Below are 18,811 nucleotides of genomic sequence, written 5' to 3' on the forward strand. Positions count from 1 at the left end.
GAAGAGGCAGGAAGGGAGAAAGGCATAGAGAAGATGTTTGAAGAAATGATGGCAGAAAACTTCCCTAACCTGGTGAAGGAAAAAGTCACATAAGTTCAGGAGGCACAGAGAGCCCCAAGCAAGAAGAATCCAAACAGGCCCATGCTCAGACACACCATAATTAAAATGCCAAAAATTAAAGACAAAGAGAGAATCCTAGCAGCAAGAGAAAAGCAAACTGTTACAAATGTGCAGCTGAAAATAAAGGTGAGACTGAGCTCGAGGAAGAACCCTTGGCTCCTGATAAGACAACTGGGCAGGGCCAGGAACCCAACTGGATAAATGCCCAGAAACATGCTGGTAGCAGGGGCCTGCCAGGGGGTCCGGCTCCAGGCAGCCGCCTGCCCCCCACCACACCACACCCCTCCTTTCTTCCAACTCCCCTCCCTTGGACCCCCATGGCTGAAGCTCAAAGCTTGGAGTGGGTCTGTGGGGTTCAGGCAGCTGTCAGAGTGTCCTGGGCCGAGTGGTGAAAACAGCATGAACCTACTCTCTGGACCATTAGTGCCCAGTCAGCAGGCGGCTGGGGTTCCGTATTGGGCAATGGAGACATTCACAGGTTATGGACTGACACCACCCATTCTGGGTTGACTCCTGCACGTATCTGTTGTCCAATACGTTTACAATCAGCCCCGGCGACTCTAAGGACCCAAACATCACCAGTCCCTGCGAAGGAACATGGTTAACACTCGCGCACTGGGTCAGCCCAGTGCAGATGAGAATGCTGAGGCCGAGGGTGCGAGGACTGCCTGCGGGAACTCACAGAGTGCTGCTGTTCCCGTGTATCTGATTAAACCACTATAACCACTCCTCCAAGGAGCAACTGGGGAAACTGAGGCTGACCCAAGCCCTGACCACTTTTGGGGTTGTATTTATTTTGCATTTTCCTCTTCTTTTGGGTGTGCCTTTCTTCCAAGGAACCCGGCTGCTCACTCGCCGAGTGCAGGCCCCACTGAGGACTCGAAGGAACCTCACTCCTCCACCCCATTCAGCCCACTCCCACTTTTATTAGGTGTGTGTGTCCATGCATAGAGAGGCAATCTGGAAGGAGACGCCAACATGTTATTTTCTTCTCCAGACATTTTTGCATTTTCTGATTTCTTTGTATAATAAGGTTTGAAAATGAGAAAATACAGCCGCGTGTTAAGGAAATAAAGCAGCACCGTTTGGGGCAACGAGCTGTAATACGAGAATAAGGTCGCACGTCTTCACTCTGCCCTTCAATTGCTAAGTGACCTTAGGCAAGTCCTCCCGCTGCCTGGGCCTCAGCATCCCCATCTGTTCCATCAGAAGGGTGTGCCCACGCTTCTTTATCCCCAGCCCCCACCCCGCCCGTTCTCCTGCCCTGCTCTGTGCCCTGGAAGGTTGGCCCCGTGGATTGCACCAGCAGACACCCTTGCTGGCTGTCTTCTGGGGACTGGAGGCTGGAGGAGAGAGAAAAACGGGGCTATTTCTTTTCCACTGCCTTCCTTCTTTGGGTCTCATTTCAGGCAGCACCTCAGCCCCTCCACAGCTTCAGTCCTGTGTCATGCTCTGTTTTCAATGGACCCCAATATGCCCCACCCCCAGGCTTCCAACAGCACAATCCCCTTCCCCGGCCCACCCCCAGGCTTCCCACTGTTGCTACTTCTTGGGAGACTGGCACTGTGGTTGGGACCCTTGCCCACCTACTTTTCTGTGCTATTCTTTTTACAAATCCAACTGGGTGGGATTCTGCTTCCTGCTGGAACCTCAGGTAATACAGGGGTGGGTCTATTAGCAAGTATCCACTTCCTAGGTCACATCCCTGGGGATAAAAACTATCATTTTCCCTATTTCTTCATCTTTGAACTCATTGTAGCTTTTAAGCTCCCATTTCTACTGAAGGCAGGAAAAGTTGTAAACATAGAACAGCCACTTCATCCAACTCTGCTTAGGGTGAATGTTCACTGTATTTGGATTTCACAGGTGCACACGTGCACACACACACCCCACCCAGAGGTGATCCAAGCTGGGGGCGGGGGGTACAAACCACATTAGCATTTGGGGAGGGCTGTCCAGGTGAGAGTGGTGCTTAGCCCAAACTGGCCTCCCTGGAGTCTGGGACACCCAGATTCCTCCTGCTGCTGCAGAGATGGCTACAGTCTGCCTTAGCCCCCGAACATTCATTCCAAAGACCCTGTTGCCCACTCAAGAGAGCACCCACCCTCAGCCACAGGCACACCCTCTGGGGGCCCAGGATTCCACTGTGCTGGGGTCCCTGGTCTCACTGATGCTGTCCTGAGGCAACTCCATTCCAACCTGCTCCACCAGTGGCTTCTCTGTGATTGGATCCAAAACCAAAATCCAAGTTATTAGATCTCAAAGTGCGATTTTCCTGGTATTTGATTATTTGATGATAGCTCGCTGGAGGACGCAGAAATATTAAATCTTTCCCTGCCAACCGCCCTTCCACAGGAGGTTCCCAAGGTACAGACTCTCCAAAACAAAAGAAAATGAAAAACAAGTTTCCACATTATTATGATTGGGTATGAGCTCTCACCAGAGGCTCCATGAAAACCCAGATCAAAACCTGAGAGCCAGCTGTTCTCAGCGACCCCTAGAATAAAGCCACCGCACGTTGCCAGATAGAGCAAGTAAAAGTACAGGATGCCCAGTTAAATTTGAATATCAGATAAACACCAAATAGCTTTTTATTTTAATACTAGAGGCCCGGTGCACGAAATTAGTGCACAGGTAGGGTCCCTAGGCCTGGCCGGCAATCAGGGCCGATCGGGGCCTTCTGGCTGCCGGCTGGGGCCTCCCTTCCCCAGCTGCCAGCTGCAGGCCAGTCCCTTCCTTCATTCCATGCTGTCCCCTGGTGGTCAGCACACATCAGCGAGCAATGGAACTCCCAGTCTCCCAGTCGAAGGGACACTTTGCATATTAGCCTTTTCTATATAGATAGATTTTATTTTAAAGAATAGTTTATTGATTTTCAGAGAGAGGAATGGAGGGAGAGAGAGAGAAACATCGATGAGAGCGGAACATTGGTTGGCTGCCTCCTACACACTCCACACTGGGGATCGAGCCAGTCACACGAGTATGTGCCCTGACCTGGAATCAAACTGGCAACTTCCTGGTACATGGGATGATGCCCAGGAGTGACGGTGGGACCCCAGCGTCCATAACTTGGAGGAAATCCATTTCTGTTGTTGAAGCCACCCAGAGTGACTGTGTTTCCCAGAGTGATTTGTAGGACTCACGTTCCAAGGAATGTCAGCTTGGAAAAACAAGCTCAGTTTAATACAAACAGAAACAACGTTTAATTCAAACATCTGTGAGGAAATGGCTGAAGTTGATGACATTCTTGGCCACAAGGAAAACCTCAGTGGTACCAGCAAGCAATCCTCTTCAGGCCACATTATCTGACCGCAGTGCAATAAAAGCAGGAATTAAAAACCAAAGAATAAACAGAAAAATTAAATCACTGGGAAATTTATCCCTAAATAACTCAAGTCAAAGAAGGGAAAGAACTGCAATTATCGGCCACTTAGAACATGATGACACTTGGAACTCCACATGCAAATTCATGGAACGGAACCAAGCTCTCCCCGCGGCTCTAAATGTTTTCGTCATTAACAAGGAAGCCTGGGAGTGAATAACGTCTCCCGCTCCAGAAGCTAGAAAAGAAGCGATGAGATAAGCCTGGGGAGAGAATTAAAAGTAAAAGTAAAAATGAATGAAAAAGAAAACATATAAACCAGTAGAAATGATAAATCTGAGAATTGGCTACTTGTAAATAGCTGTAAGATATCTAGACTTGAAAAAGCCCAAGAAAGGTGCAGCCACTGTGGAAAACAGTATGGAGTTTCCTCAAAAAACTAAAAATGGAATTCCCATTTGACTCAGTGATCCCACTTCTAGGAATATATCCCAAGAAACTAGAAACACCAATCAGAAAGGATATATGCACCTATATGTTCATAGCAGCACAATTCACCATAGCTAAGATATGGAAACAGCCTAAGTGCCCATCAGCAGATGGGTGGATTAGAAAACTGTGGTACATCTACACAATGGAATACTACGCTGCTGTAAAAAAGAAGGAATTCTTACCATTTGCAACAGCATGGATGGAACTGGAGAGCATTATGCTAAGCGAAATAAGCCAGTCAGAGAAAGATAAATATCACATGATCTCATTCATTTGTGGAATATAATGAACAACATAAACTGATGAAAAACAGATCCAGAGACAGAGAAGCATCGATCAGACCATCAAACCTCAGAGGGAAGGTAGGGGAGGGTGGGGGTAAGGGGGAGAGATCAACCAAAGGACTTGTATGCATGCATATAAGCCTCATCAATGGACACAGACATCAGGGGGGTGAGGGCATGAGTGGGAGGGGGGAGATAAGGACATATATGTAATACCTTAATCAATAAAGAAAAAAAAGCCCAAGAAAGGGAGGGGACAGGAAGAGAGAAAGAGATAAGAGAGAGATGAGAGAGAGAGAGAGAGAAAAGGAGGGGGGAGGAGAGAAGGGGAGGGGAGGGGAGGAAAGAGGAGGGGAGACGAATACAAAAACACATTAGGAAAGAAAAGAAAATTTAACCAAAGAGGCAGAGGGAATTTTCAGATGAACGAGAATACGAAACACATATGGTTTGCTGGTTAATTTGGAGTGTTCAATGGAGAATGCTTGTGTATGAGTCAGCTCTGGCTGCCATAACAAAATACCACAGACTGGGTGTTTTAAACAACAGAAGCTCATTTTCTCACAGATCTGAAGGCTGAAGCCCAAGATCAAGGTGCTGTCAGGGCTGGTTTGAGGTGGCTTTCAGATGGCCACCTGCTCACCGTGGCCTCACATGGCCTTTCCTCTGTGCTCCCGTGGAAAGAGGGAGATTTCCGTGCCTCTTCCTCTTCTTACAAGGACACCTGTCCTACTGGATGAGGGCCCACCCTTACGACCTCACTTAACCTTAATTCCTTAAATGCCTTTCCAAATACAGTCACACTTCGGTTAGGACTTTGACATATGAATTTGGGGGGAGAGAGGGGCACAATTCATTCCATAACAGCGTGCTTTTCTAGAAAAACAAAATTACCAAGACAAATAGAAAACCATGAAACCAACTTGGAAACAGACATTGAACTATTTCCCAAAAGGTAGGGGTCAGAGAGTTTAGTAAAGAAGCTCTTCCCAACTTCCGAAGAACCTTTCTAGGCTCTTTAAGCCGAGCAGAAAACAGGCAAAGATAGAATGCGTTCCGATTCCTTTTCACATCTAGCAGGGCCGTGACACATAAACCTGACAAGCAACCCAAACGGCTCTCAGTCTGGTGCCTCAGCAAGGTCCCCCGGTCCATTTGGAGAAGCGCTGCACAGCACAGCGCGGAAGGTTTTCAAAATGCGGTCCTCAACCAAGGGGCCAGCCGGAGCCCAAACGGGCAGAGACCAGGCAGCCTGAAGAAGCGGTGGCCCATGGAGGGCAGCGCGGGGACGCCCAGACTCAGGTGCTCGGAGGGGCCAGGCTGTCCACACCTGTGTGCTGCACAAGCAAGGACACACAAGGAGCCAGAAAGGGAGTGGATGCCCCACCCGCGCCACGTGCACGCTGCGTGAGTTCGGCGAGCCTGGGATAAATGTTCGCAGGGCCGAGGGCACAGAGGCGACTGTACCTGCTGAATGCTGAGGGCAGGCCGGCTCAGTTCAGTGTAAGAACCTAATAGTGGACCTCCTGCGAGGTAGGGGGCGCCCTGTCACTAGGACATCCTCTAGGGCTGCTCTGGAGGGGGCAGCAGCACTGGCCTTGATGTGAGAAGTCTCTCCAAGCTTGAAGGATTCAGACTCATGGTGACTCTCATCCTCCTACGGCTCCGTCCCTAATGCTAACTGCTGGCTTGGCTGGCCAGGACACAGACATGTCCAGAAAGCATGTCTCTGAACACTCAGCGATCTTCTCCCGTCCATGCCTGCATCGCCACCTGTCGCGGCATCCCTCAGGATGATCGGTGTGGGAGGGGAGTGAGCGGAAGGGAGACTGGACCTCGCTTGCATTATTGGTCATGTATGTGCAGACAGGTTTGTCTGCATCCCTCTCTCCCTTGGTTGCCATGGTGAGCGACCTGTCAGGTCCCAGGCTCGAGCAGACCCGGGAGAAGGCTGCAGGCTTGAGGTCCATTCGAGATGCCCATTAGAAGCATTAACAAGCCGGGCCTTCCCTCACTCCCTAATGGACTGCATGTGGGCCTGCCGCACTAATGGGTGCTCAGCCGCAAAGAAACAGACAACCGCTAATGCCCTGTTCCTTCCTATGTGGATTTTAAGGACAGATGAAGTGCTTTCATTATCTCCATTCGCAGACTTACAAATGCCTGGATTACTGAGCCTGGCCAGCCCTGGTCATGAGCATGAGAAAGGGTATGGGACTGGCATACAAAAGCATCATCCGTGTTGTCAACAAACAGCGTGCTGGGCTCTGGGGTATGTCAGAGCAGATGCTGAACCACCTGTTAACTCCCGGGGGGGGGGGGGGGGTGGCAGGGTCACCGTGCCTTCAATACTGGATCACAGGCCTGGAGAAAAGAGGCTCTCTGTCACATAAATGGTGTGGAAGTTAAAATTTACCAAGTACAGTGGGGCCTTGACTTACGAGTTTAATTCGTTCCGTGATGGAGCTCGTAACTCAAATTATTCGTATGTCAAATCAAAAAGTGAACGAGTGAGACACGTGATGCTGGGCTGATGTTGTGGCGTTCACTGTGACGTTCGCTGCGCCAACTAGCGGTGGGGTATCTGAAGCTGGCTCGTAACCCGAATTTTAGCTCGCAACTCAAAGCAAAAAATCGGCCGAGAGACAGCTCGTATCTCGAAAAACTCGTTAGTCGGGACACTTGTAAGTCAAGGCCCCACTGTATAGCAGGAGACAGCCCTGGGGTAGGGGCACAGAGAGCATGACTCCGTGTGCCTCTCATTCCTCATGGAGACAGTGTGGTTGGAGACACTAGAGCAGGGGTCCTCAAACTTTTTAAACAGGGGGCCAGTTCACTGTCCCTCAGACCGTTGGAGGGCCGGACTATAGTTTAAAAAAAAAACTATGAACAAATTCCTATGCACAATGCACATATCTTATTTTGAAGTAAAAAAACAAAACGGGAACAAATACAATATTTGTATTTGCATGTGGCCCACGGGCCGTAGTTTGAGGACCCCTGCTCTAGAGTTCCCACCAGTCCAGAGTGAGGTCCTGCCAGAGCCCGAGAAGCCCCCAGTGAGCAGTGACCAAGCCATTTACCCCCCACTCTGAGCTCAGATCTCACTCGGGTCTTCTCCCTCAAGGAGGGAGTACAGTGTACTTGTGGAGAAAGGGAATGACTACTGGTGACTTGGGACGTTCTTAGGACTCTCGACCAAGTTCCTATCCCCCTCCTTCGGCACACGTGACAGGACTGTACTTCTGGACCCTTGAAGTTAGATGTGGCCAAGAGACTTCCTTTGGACACTGAAATGTCAATGAAAGTTACATCTATTATTTCAGGGGAAATTAGACAATAAGGTAAGAAGGAATATTTGAAGAGACAATGGCTGAGTATTTTCCAAAACTAATGGAAGACACAAAGCCACAGGATTCAAGAGGTCTAACAAATAAACAAAAAGGAAAAATAAAAAGAAATTCACTATTCAACATCAGAGTGACACTGTAGGAAAACCAAAGGTGAAGAAAAATTATTTAAAACAGATGTATGAAAAGAAATAGCTTGGTTACCTTCAAAGGAAGTTAGGTATCAGTGGAATATTGGATTCTCAGCCAGAGTGGAAGTTAGAAGAAAGTGAACTTGGCTTCAATAAGAAAAAAGAAAAGAACACAACTATATGCAGCACAAATATCTCTTACGAATGAGGGAGGAATAAAGACATTGTCAGACAAACAAAACCAAAATAAAAGGCAAACTTCTAGCAGAAACAACATTCTCCTGCATGCACCCTCGTGGGAGGTCTGATACACAAACAGAGGGGAGTCAACATGAGAACAAGTAGAAACAAACTTTGCCGATGTAATACGACAAGAGGAAGAGTCTTGTCAAGTTTTTAAACTTGGGCTTAAAATACTTACGGACTTACAGTTGTGAGAACGTGACAGAACTTATTCTTGTGTTACTCCCTCTGTCCCATAATAATAGTAGCAAGTGAATATTTAAACGGGAATTAATTGGCGAACGCAGCTGTAAGTTATGTTGTAGCGCAAAATTGCGAAGCCTTCAATCAAAATCAATGTTTCATGACATCTGTCATTTGTTTTGACACATCTTTCAATTTTTAGGTTAATCTAATTATTACGAATTATAACTATTTTTCTAATTTCATCCGCTGATCGAAATCAATTGTTTTATTTCAGTTGAACATCAACCCATTGTAAAAGTAAGATGAAAAAAAGAGAGTTTTCAAGCAAAGATCGAGTTGCGATTGTCCAGTTCTTGATGCATCAAAAGAAAAAGGAAAAGTTGCAAAAAGGTGCAATTTCGTTAGCTGCAAAACAATTTAAGTGCAACAGAATGACCATATCAAGAATTTGGAAACGTGCTTCCGAAAATAATTGTCAAGGAGAATCTTATGCTAATGTTGATTCTTTGAAAAAACAAAACTGTGGACATAAATGCAAAGATTATGGAGAAAAACTTGAAAAACGTAGACATATTCCCCTTAGCAGAAGAGGCACCATATTAGCCTTTGATAATATTTCTCCCGAAATACTGGATAATACGTTTCTGTCACTTCAACAAGTTATGCTGGAAGCAATGAAGAACGATGGCTCCAATAATTTTAAGCTCACGCATATAGGGAAAGCAAAGCTTCGCAGCCAAGGGACCCTACCTACAAGTTTAAAATGCAGTAACGAAATTATTGAAAAATCCAGAAACTATCTGAACACTCAAAATAAAAATTAGGAGTACTATTTTTAATTTATTGTTTAATTTAATCTAGTTTTTTGATAATAAATGTTGTGTTCTATATTTATTTTCTTTTGCTACTATTATTATGGGACAAATTACATTCATCAACTGCTACTATTATTATGGGACAGAGGGAGTATTATTTACCATATGAACTGTAAACCTACTTTTGCCCACCCCTGTACAAGGAACATTAACGTCAGTAGGAGTTAATGAAGAAAAGGCTCTTTATATCAAAAATCATATAAATGTAAAAGGATTTAGCACCTATTTAAAAACATTCATTTATCTCAAATAAAATCAATACTAACCAATACTTTTAAGCCAGAGATAGTGAATATGTGAAACATGTCACTACGACCCATTCTGTGCTCATAACAGACATAACTAATCAATCACAGCACTCTTTCCTGAGCCTTGACAGTATCCTCAGAATCCTCAACACAATGCTCCAGGCTGTCACTACATATGGGAAGTCCGCAGTCTTGACAGAGCCCCCTAAAGGCAGGTTCCCCACTTGGCCTATTGTCCCCTCAAGGCCTGATTCGAGGTGTTTCAGGAAGAGTAAGGAAATGCAGGGGCTCAAGAAAAACTCCTGCCTGGAGGTGGGGGCAGAGGGGAAAGGGGAGACCACGAAAGAGAGGAATGTCTGTTCCACATCCCTGAGCTGGATCTCAGCCACCTGTTCCCTCCTCAGTCCTCATTCCTAGCCTCTACTGGGCCTGACTCCAGAAAACATCTGCTGGTGGACACACTCTTACAGGGACCATCATAAAAACACTTGTTAACAGGGACAGTGACCACAGCAAGCGAGTGCTGGGCTGGGTGCCAGTGACAATGACAAAGGAGAGCTGGCAAGTGGACTAGGCAGCCCCACCAGCCGTGGGCGGCAGGCAAGCTTTCCAAGTTTACGCAGGGTTCCTGGCAGAGGGGCGCCTAGCAGAAAAGCCGTGTCCTAGGACAGCGGAACTCTGGCATGGCAGAGGGAGGAGAAGGGAGCTACACTGGGGCCAGGTCCCTTGCAGATATTTTTAGATGTCCTGGTCACGACACTAAGGGGCAAGTTTTTATTGCCAATATTCAGATGTGAAGCATCCCTTGCTCTGAGAAGTGGCTATTATAGTTGGGTCGCCGATACACCAAAAGGTTGAGGGTTCGATTCCCAGTCAGAGCACATACCAAGGTTATGGGTTCAATCCTGGGTCAGGGAACACACAAGAATCAGCCAATGAATGTACCAATAAGTAGAAACAACAAATCAATGTTTTTCATACAAATAAAAATTTAAAACACAAACAGGCAAAACAAATCTGTGGTGTTGGAAGTTGGGATCATGGCTAACCTGGACAGGGTGTAGAGGGGCCCTCTGGGGGGCTGGTCACGTTCTATTTCTTGGTCTGGATTCTGGTAACATGCGTCCACTTTGTGGGCATTCATCCAGCTGTTGTTCACTTGGGATGTGTTGCACTTTCATGGAAAGCCGTTAGAAACTGACCCTACACCTGAAGCTTATCCTACTGCACTGCACTGCTTCCCTGGCTGGAAACTACCAAACAGATGATTCCAGTGCAGCCTTCAAGTCCAGGGCTGGGTTCAAGTCCTGACTTGGTCACTTAATAACTTCCGCTCAGGGCTCCCAGCAGAAGCATTGACACTAATCCTTCGTAGGGTTTATTGTGTATAAGGAATGAGAAAGCTTTTGTGATAACATCCAAAGAGTCCATATTTTCTGAGCCCCAAGTATGTTCTCGCCAATCCCTTCAACAACTCTGAGAGGTTAATGATTCTCCCCATTTCACAGCCGAGGACTCCCAGGCTCACAGCAGGAGAGACACAACTAGAGGTGGCCAAGCCGGGTTCCCAGCTGTGTGATCCAAAGGCAGAGCTGTATCCACAGCTGCCAGGAGAGCCACAGAGAGTTGCCGGGTGTCCTGGGGAACAATCAAGACACAGGCATAGTCACAATGCCTCTGGATTCCAGAATCTTTCATCCCACTTATCCCAGCAATGGAGCTGGCTGCTGAGAAAGGGTCACTTCTCCCATCCCAGGAGGTGTTCAAAGGTCAGACAACTGCTTAACGAGGATGCTGAAGAGGGAGCCTAAAATCAGATAAAAGGACCTTCCAAGCCTTCAAGAAGTAGCTATGGCCCACTTTACCTACTGCTGCAAACACACCAACGACCACAAGGTGGTGAAAGAGTAGCACCATCATTGCAAGGGAAAAGGCAATTTTATTCTTTCAAGAACACACACCAACAGGGTGAGAAGAAACACACAGGCTATGCCTGGTCCTAAGCAGGGGTCTGAGATGAGGCCGGGCCTAACCAGAGCGTGGGGCCCCCTGTGGCCCTGGGAAGAGGACTTCGTTCTGTTAGCACCAGATACTGCTGCAGGCACAGCTGCATGCAGACAGGACAGTGGCGGTCCTTCGTCTCCACCTGAGAGATCTGGGGCGGGGCTGGCAGCAGAAGGCTCCCTGCAGGTGGCCACCTGAGTGTGGTTCTCAAATTCACAGACCAGCCTGTCCCCCAGCCCCCTGTAAACATGAGAGTGGGCTCGTGACTGCCAAGCCCCTCAGGACAAGATGAGGGTCCGAGACGTGTGGCTGGGCTTCAAGCGGCCCAGGAGCTGCCGGGCTTTCTCCTGCATGAAGAGCTGGTCCCTGGTCCCCCCGCAGGCCACCATCTTCCAGGCACTGGTCATCTGGGAGGAGGCAAGAAGGTTACCATCCAGGCAGGGGCAGCGCGCTCCCAGGGAATCCTGGTGGAAGCGAGCCTGCTGGGAGGGGTGGGGACCGTTTCTATGACTCTCCCTCGGGAAGCCAATCTCCTTGTGCTCTCTCCTACTTCCTGGGGAAGTCACTCCTGCCTCTGGGCATGGAGGCTGGACCACAAGACATGACCACGCCCCTCTGTGGTACCAGCTTCCATGTGAGGAAAACCTGCAGCCATGCAGGTGGGGAGGAGGGATTCACACGTGCAGGAGCAACCAGGGCAGCCTCTGTCCTCAAGGACCTCAAGGACAGCCAGGTGCTAAGCAACTAAATACAGACAAGTGAGACCCCTGCTGTAAAAAAGGGACTTGTGGGGAGGGGGGGGGGTGCCAGCATGAGGGCTCTCTGAGGGAGTGGCATCGGGACTGAGAGCTGAAACCTAAGTTGATCAGGAATCCAGGCAGAAGCAACAGCCTGTGCAAAGGCCCTGCGGTGAGAGGGCAGCAGAGCAAGCCCCCCAAGGTGGTGCCACACTTGCGAACAGCACTCACAGGAGCAGGGGCAGGAGCAGGGGCAGGTGCAGGTGCTGGTGCTGGCAGGTGGCTTCTGGGCTTCTGGGCCGCCGCCAGCTTCTCAGGCTTGGCCTGCAGGAAGCCCTGGTTGAGCAGGCTGTTGTCTCCTCTGATGCCTGGCAGGATGAGGCTGGAGGAGCCTGATGGCACATGTGTCGGCTGAAATCAAAACCAAGTGAAAGACACTATTTTGCCACATGTTCAAAAAGTACCCACGGTCACATCCCCCAGTACCACACCCTCCTGGGCTGTGGCGACCTGAGGCACGACTTTAGCCTCTAAGCCTCAGTTTTCTCTTCCAGGTGGGGAGATCACGTGAAGATTAAGGCGCTATTTGGAAAGTGCCTGTTTTGGAGCCCAGCACCCAGGACATGCTCAATAATGCTGGGTCCTTTTCCAGGAAGCTGGCTCCTCCCTGCCAGCATCAGGTGGAGACGAGGGTGCTCTGGTTTCTCCCGGGTCCCCGGCCAGTCGGAGCGATGCTCTACCAGCACCCCGAGGAGCTGCACCAAGCACCCAGGTCTGTCCAATCTCCCCACTCATCTTGGCCTTTACCCTCCTCACAGTCTGATGGGCTCAGGGCCCTTGTCACAGGCAGGGCCTGAGGATCGGGGCCTTGAGAGATCTCAGAGAGCAAGTGCTGGGCCGGAACTCAACCCAGGTCCACCGCTCCAGATCCTGTGCTCTTAACCACTTACCAAACGGTTCTTCTTTCTGGTAATTACTTTATGTGCCCTACATGATGCCAGCTGCAGGTCTGGCTAGAGGGGACCAAGTCCAAGCAGAGGTTTCTCCACAAGGACTGTGGATATCTGCAAGATGCTCTGGAAATCCGTTCCATCGTGACCCCCACGCCCCTCACTGCCTCCCACTGGGTGCCTGGGTAAGGCAGCTCGCCCCATCCCCAGCTTCAAGAGATCAGCACTGTGGCACAGTTTCTGAGGACCTCGTCTGTGTGTAGGCAGCAGCCCCCTTCCCGAGGTCGGCCTGGGAACTGGAAAGCACCCAGCCCAGGCTGAGCACCCACCACCTGGCTGTACTTAAGGCCTGCCCTTGACTCTCCGGGGTCACCCCCATGAGTAAGATCCCAGGAAGGTGCTGGGGACCCAGACCCATGGTTTTCACAAGGATTCTAGCAAACCCCTGTAAATAATAAAACTTTCTGCTGAGTAGCACACAGAAGTCACTTCCAAGAACCACCAGACCACTCCACCTGCAGGGTCCGCCCACCGCTTCAGGGTCCCAGAGGCAGAGGCCTCCAGGGAGACCCATCCTCCCGGCTCCCAAGCGCGGACAGCGTCTCTCGGCCCCTCACCAAGGACAGAGTCTTGGGCAGCGAGGACATCATCAGCTTCCCGTCCTCGTCCACGATGTCAAGAGCCAGGGACTTGCGGACTTTCTTGATGGGGCTCCGCCGCAGCTGGGGGGTGGGGGAAGGGGGGAAGGAGGCAGTCAGGGTTGGGCTGGGGCTAACAACAGTGGCCCCACTGAAGACTCCACGCCCAGGGCAGACTTTCCTGCCAGATGCTACAATGGGAGCCAGGACACAAACACCAACCGCCACCCAGACACCCACTCCTCACCCTGAATGAACCCAGCACAGACTCCCCGTCTCTAACAGCCCGACCCCCACCCCAAACAGGCCCCAAAAATAATCATCCAAGTTCCACTAAAACCACCATCCACGGGCAGTAACATGGAGACATAAACCCACTGCTGGCCCTCTACCAACACCGGTGACAGGGCTGCCCCAGCCCCACCCCTGCACCTCCCATCAAGTCGGGGGTCGGGGGTGGGGGTGGGGGGTGGTGAGGCTCTAATACCAGAGAGAGGCCCTGGGACTAACAGCACCCCAACCCTGCAGTGTGCCCCAAACAGGTGCAGTCCTGGCTCAGAACCACCCTGCAACACGGAGGAGAGGCCCAGGAAGGCCCGGGGTGAAGTTCTCTCTGCCTACAACACCCGTGGCCCCAGCCAGGGGGTCCCCCCAGCCTGCCTGCCCACCTCCCCCCACTCGCTCCCCATAACCTCCACCTGCCACCCTGACACGTTCCCATCTTCCTGCCTCTCCTCAGAGGGAGCCTCCGGGGAAAGGAGCACAATGACCTCCCGCTATCAGGAAACCACAGGAAGGGCAGCGGGGGAGAGGCTGGCCTGGGAGAGCGCCTGCCCGGCCTCTGCTTCCAGGAGTCCCTGACCAGGGTGGCTGCCAGCTCTCCACCTCACCTGAACTGACCCTGCTATGGCCCAGACGCCGCCGGCTCCCTCTGAAGGGTTTCTCTTGGAAAACTCCCTGTGTCCCTCTCTGCCATGTGTACCGAGTCACCAGTGTGTCTCTGCCCACTGAACTCCAAGAGGGAGCAACCGCACCCGGGTCTGCACTGCTCTACCCACTGTACCCAGGCTGGACCCACTGCACAAGGGACACAATGCTGAACAGCTAAGCGACAGTTCAGAGGGGAAGAGGAGGCCTCCCCTTGGCCAGTCTCATAGATAACCGTTTGGGGGAGCGAGGGTCTGGGGCAGCTCCACTTCCCGATGTCTCACGTTCACCGATTGTCCTGACGTGCTCCCAGCCACCTTTCATCTCCCTCGGCTCCTGCCACACTGCCCGCCTCGCCGACTCACCCCAGCCTTCCTCTTCTGCTTCTCCGGCCTCACTTGGTCCTCGATGGTGAGCTCGATGCCGGCCTCGGAGCGCAGCACCTCCTTCAAGTCCTCCTCCAGGTGCGGGGTCTGGGGCTGGGCAGAGAGGGCCGCGTGAGGCTCCCAGGCTGTCGGACACGGGCAGAGCCACGCCCCAGCTGTCCAGGGCAGGGCAGGGCAGGAAGGAGGTCCAGTGCTGGGGCACTGGCCTCACGCACACACCATTCACTGTCCTGCCCTGGACAAGCAGACACTGACCTCAACGTACTGAGGGCCACTGTGGGCCAGGAACGCCCCCGGCCAAGTCACCACAGCAGCCCTCACTCAGCTGTCGTCACCCACAGGGTAGAAATGGAGGCTCAGAGAGCGAGCCTGGCCCAGGGTCACACTGCTGTGGAATCAGAACCTGGACACACTCCAAGCCCAAACTCCCTCACCCCCGTGTTCCACACGAATGCGGACGCTGGTTTCCACTCCCCTTTCTCAAGCCTGGGGGTTCCAGGCGACCTCTCGGGCCTTGGGCAGCAGAGACCAGAGAAAGGAGAGCCCCTAAGCAGAGGGAGGGGAGGGTGCACTGACACCCCAGAAGTCACCCGGAGCCCCTGCACTGTCCTCCGATTGCCCAGGTCAAATTGGCAGACTGGCCCTCCCAAGCCCATCTGGAGAGCACACAGATACAGGAGCCAAATCCCCTGGGACAGGAGAGGGCAGCGCTCACTGTGCCTGGCCTGGGCCCGTTTAACTCCAATCAGCGGCACACAGGACGGGCCCCCACAGGCCCACTGCCAGGCCTTCACGAGGACCCGCGCATGAGGGGAGAGGAAGCCAGGGGGCCGCTGCAGACTGTCCACAGGCCAGTGCTTCTCTGGACCAGCCTCTCACCGTCCACTGAAACACTGCCTGCCTCAGAGCCCAAGGTGCCAGCTGTCTTGTCATTGGAAAAGCATGGCCATGTGATGACGGGGAGGGGCAGGAGGAGCTGGCGGTGGGTCCTCACTGGCCACCTCCAGCCCACCCAGGAGCAGCTTTCCCAGGTTTTGTAAAGAACCAGCAGTTAGGCAAAAGGCTTTGGTTACACGAGGAATAATTTGCCTCTTCCCCGAATTAGTCCTAACATCTGAGCGAGTCCTCCTCTGTCCCAGCACCTTCCCGTTTCCTTCCAGCCGTACAATGTGCTGGAAGTATTTAGTTACTTATGAACTCATGTGTTCAGTGTCCTCCTCCACCATCCCACACTCAGCCTCACCAGGATGCTGTGAAGCTGTGTCTCTAACACGTAGTAGGTGCTCAGGAAAGGTCTGAGGAACTGATGAGTAACCCAGCCTCAGTTTCCCCGTCTGTAAAATTAGGATAGCTGCAACTTCCCAGGGCTGCTGGAAGAACCCAATGAGACCTGAGAGGGCTCCGTGAACTGCAAACAGCTGTACGAACCCAGGAGACCACACGCACAGACCTGCCCACGCACATACCAGGGGCTTTAGTGGTCCGTACTTCTCCAGAGCGTTCTTGAACGGGGTCGGTGTGTGGGGAGTGTTGTCCATGGAGTACTTCTGATCTGGGGTTACAAACCTGCCAGGGCCAGGAAGGAGGCTTAGTGACAGGGTTGGGGACAGTCACCGGATGCTCTTCCAGCCCCCCTCCACCTGGACCTCTGGCCTTGGCAACAGGGAATAAACCCGAACACAGGCTCTTGTCCTCTGGCACTGGCCCACCCCCTCCCAACCCGAGAGGGTCTGAATCAGGGACTGAGAGCAAGGAGCCATCCCCGGGGACAGGAAAGAGGCTAAGAGGGTCCTGGAGACCCAGGGGGTAAAAGAATGGCTGAGGATCTGCCTGGTCATCCATCTACAAAGAGGACTTCCCATAAAACACAGAAGGCCGTGGCCAGCAAGGGAGGGGCGGGGGGAAGGAGGGAACCTGGAGGCCGTGTGCCTCCCCCACCTCTCGGAGATCCGGCGGCAACAGCATCGTTAGGGCAAGGCCGGGCAGACACCAGGCGTGAGATGGTGAGGCCAACGCACATGCTGAACTTACCGTCTTCCCCAGTCTCCTCAGAATGACCACAGTGGGGACAGACACGTGGAGGGAAAGCTTTAGCAGAGAGAAACCTAGGCAGGGTCGGTCCGCAGGCAGAAACACTAGGACGCTTCTAGCACCTGCGGCCCCACCAATGTGTGATTTCTGCCTGCGATGGAGAAGCCTGCTGGGGAAGGGACAGAAGAGGCGCCCACGGCCAGGCCGCCGGTTGTGGGCAAACCTTGGCGGATAGCACGTGCCAGACTCCACCTGCAGGAGGCCTGTGTGACCTTAGTCAACAGGAGGCATCACCACAGCCGACTCCCACAGCCTCCCTGGGGCGGGTCCAAGGATGTGAGAAACACCCCAGATTGTGGAGAACTCGGGGGCAGTGGCCAATCCTAGACACGGGTGCCTGGGGCTGCCGCTCCAGCCACTTCCCTGGGCCTGCCAGCCATTCCACAGGGAGGTAAAAGCTAAAGAATACAAACCATTCTTTTCTTCCTTCCTTGGGACTGAGAGATTGGACAGGGATCACCCAGTCAATCGGTTCCCATATCCTTGTTACATTCCACCCCAGATACACACAGAGCCCTCTGTAAGGATGAGCAGACAGATCAGCGCTGGTCAAAAGGAAACACCTCACAGTTCAAACCGCAGTTCAAAGGCATGAATGAATCTGAGACATGGCCCAACATCTATGTGAGACACGGAACTTTTACAACAAACATGAGAATTCTAGAACCTCTTGAAGTCACCGTGTCAGCAAGAACTGACAGGAGAAGCCTGTTAGAGAACGGAGGGAGGCTGACTGAAAAGGAAACACATAAGATGGCTTGGAGATGGAAGAAATGCAATTCTGGAAGCCAGAAGACCCAGCAGATGGGAAAGAGCAGAAAACGGGGAGGGAGGGGTGCGGCTGTCACCCAGAATTCTATACCCAGCAAAAACAGCTTTCAAAAATTAAGGCAACTTTTCAGCTACACACAAGCTGAAGAATTCATCACCAGCAGGCTCCCTCTAAAGAACGCTCAAGGACGGCCTCCAGACAGAAGGAAGCTACCACCAGGTGGAAATAAGGACCTAGGAGGAATGAAGAGCACGGGCGATTTTTGTGTGGAGGAAACTAGAGAAGTTGGAGCAGCAGAAGGAACACAGATGAGAAGGAAAAGGAGAAAGACAAGTGTCACTTCCTTCTGAGGCTGCAGTGTATCTGCTGAAGGGCTCAGATTTAACAAGATTAAAATTAAATTTGGTTGATGATGGTTCTGAACAAGTACAGCTCTTTTATAGGAGTTTGACCATTGTGAACCCTGGGACCCTGGAGTTTTATCAATGATAAGGAAAATCTCAGTGCCCTGCCAGTGTGGTTAGGTGGTTGAGCACCAGACCATGAACCAAGAGGTCACCAGATTGCAGGCTTGCTCTCCGGTTGGGGGCGTGCAGGTTGCCCATCGATAATGCTCCTCTCTCATCCCTGTTTCTGTCCCTCTCCTTTCCTCTCTCTCTAAAAATCAAAAACATTAAAAAGAGAGAGAAAATCTTTGCAAAAGTTTGTATTTTATGTAGCAAAAAAGTGAATCTTGGGACTGACTTGCTAATAGACATTGGTGGAAGCATTTACACTCAGGCAGCTTGAAGAGTCTCCAATGGACCCTGCCAGCGACAAATTTCCACTATGGGGAGCAGAGGAAAATGGGTTACCACAAGAATGGTGTGACACTATACCACCAAGACAGCGTTATTTAACATGGATTTCATGAAATGAATGAAGACAATAGCTTTCTGATCTAACACGAATGGACAGCAGGTTTGACTTTCCAAAAACTTTTTATGTTAAAATAATTCCATTTTTGACATTTGCAATGAAAGACCAAATGTTACCAGAGATCACAGTTTGAGTGC

At 51.3% G+C, this 18,811-nt stretch overlaps 1 protein-coding gene across 1 annotated transcript in view; it reads right to left on the reverse strand.

The window, feature by feature from the left end:
* Window positions 1-11,170: 11,170 nt before the first annotated feature.
* Window positions 11,171-18,811, reverse strand: part of MYBL2 (MYB proto-oncogene like 2) — a 22,791-nt gene continuing 15,150 nt past the window's right edge. The window contains exons 8-12 of the mRNA XM_023756269.1: window positions 16,360-16,496; window positions 14,873-14,986; window positions 13,560-13,664; window positions 12,224-12,403; window positions 11,171-11,662 (exon numbers count right to left, since the gene is read on the reverse strand). Of these exons, the coding sequence (XP_023612037.1) occupies window positions 11,534-11,662; window positions 12,224-12,403; window positions 13,560-13,664; window positions 14,873-14,986; window positions 16,360-16,496 (665 nt within the window). The 3' untranslated portion in view covers window positions 11,171-11,533. The remainder of the gene's footprint in view (window positions 11,663-12,223; window positions 12,404-13,559; window positions 13,665-14,872; window positions 14,987-16,359; window positions 16,497-18,811) is intronic.

Source organism: Myotis lucifugus, unplaced genomic scaffold (genome assembly GCF_000147115.1).
Source record: "Myotis lucifugus unplaced genomic scaffold, Myoluc2.0 scaffold_90, whole genome shotgun sequence".
Classification (NCBI taxonomy): Eukaryota; Metazoa; Chordata; class Mammalia; order Chiroptera; family Vespertilionidae; genus Myotis; species Myotis lucifugus.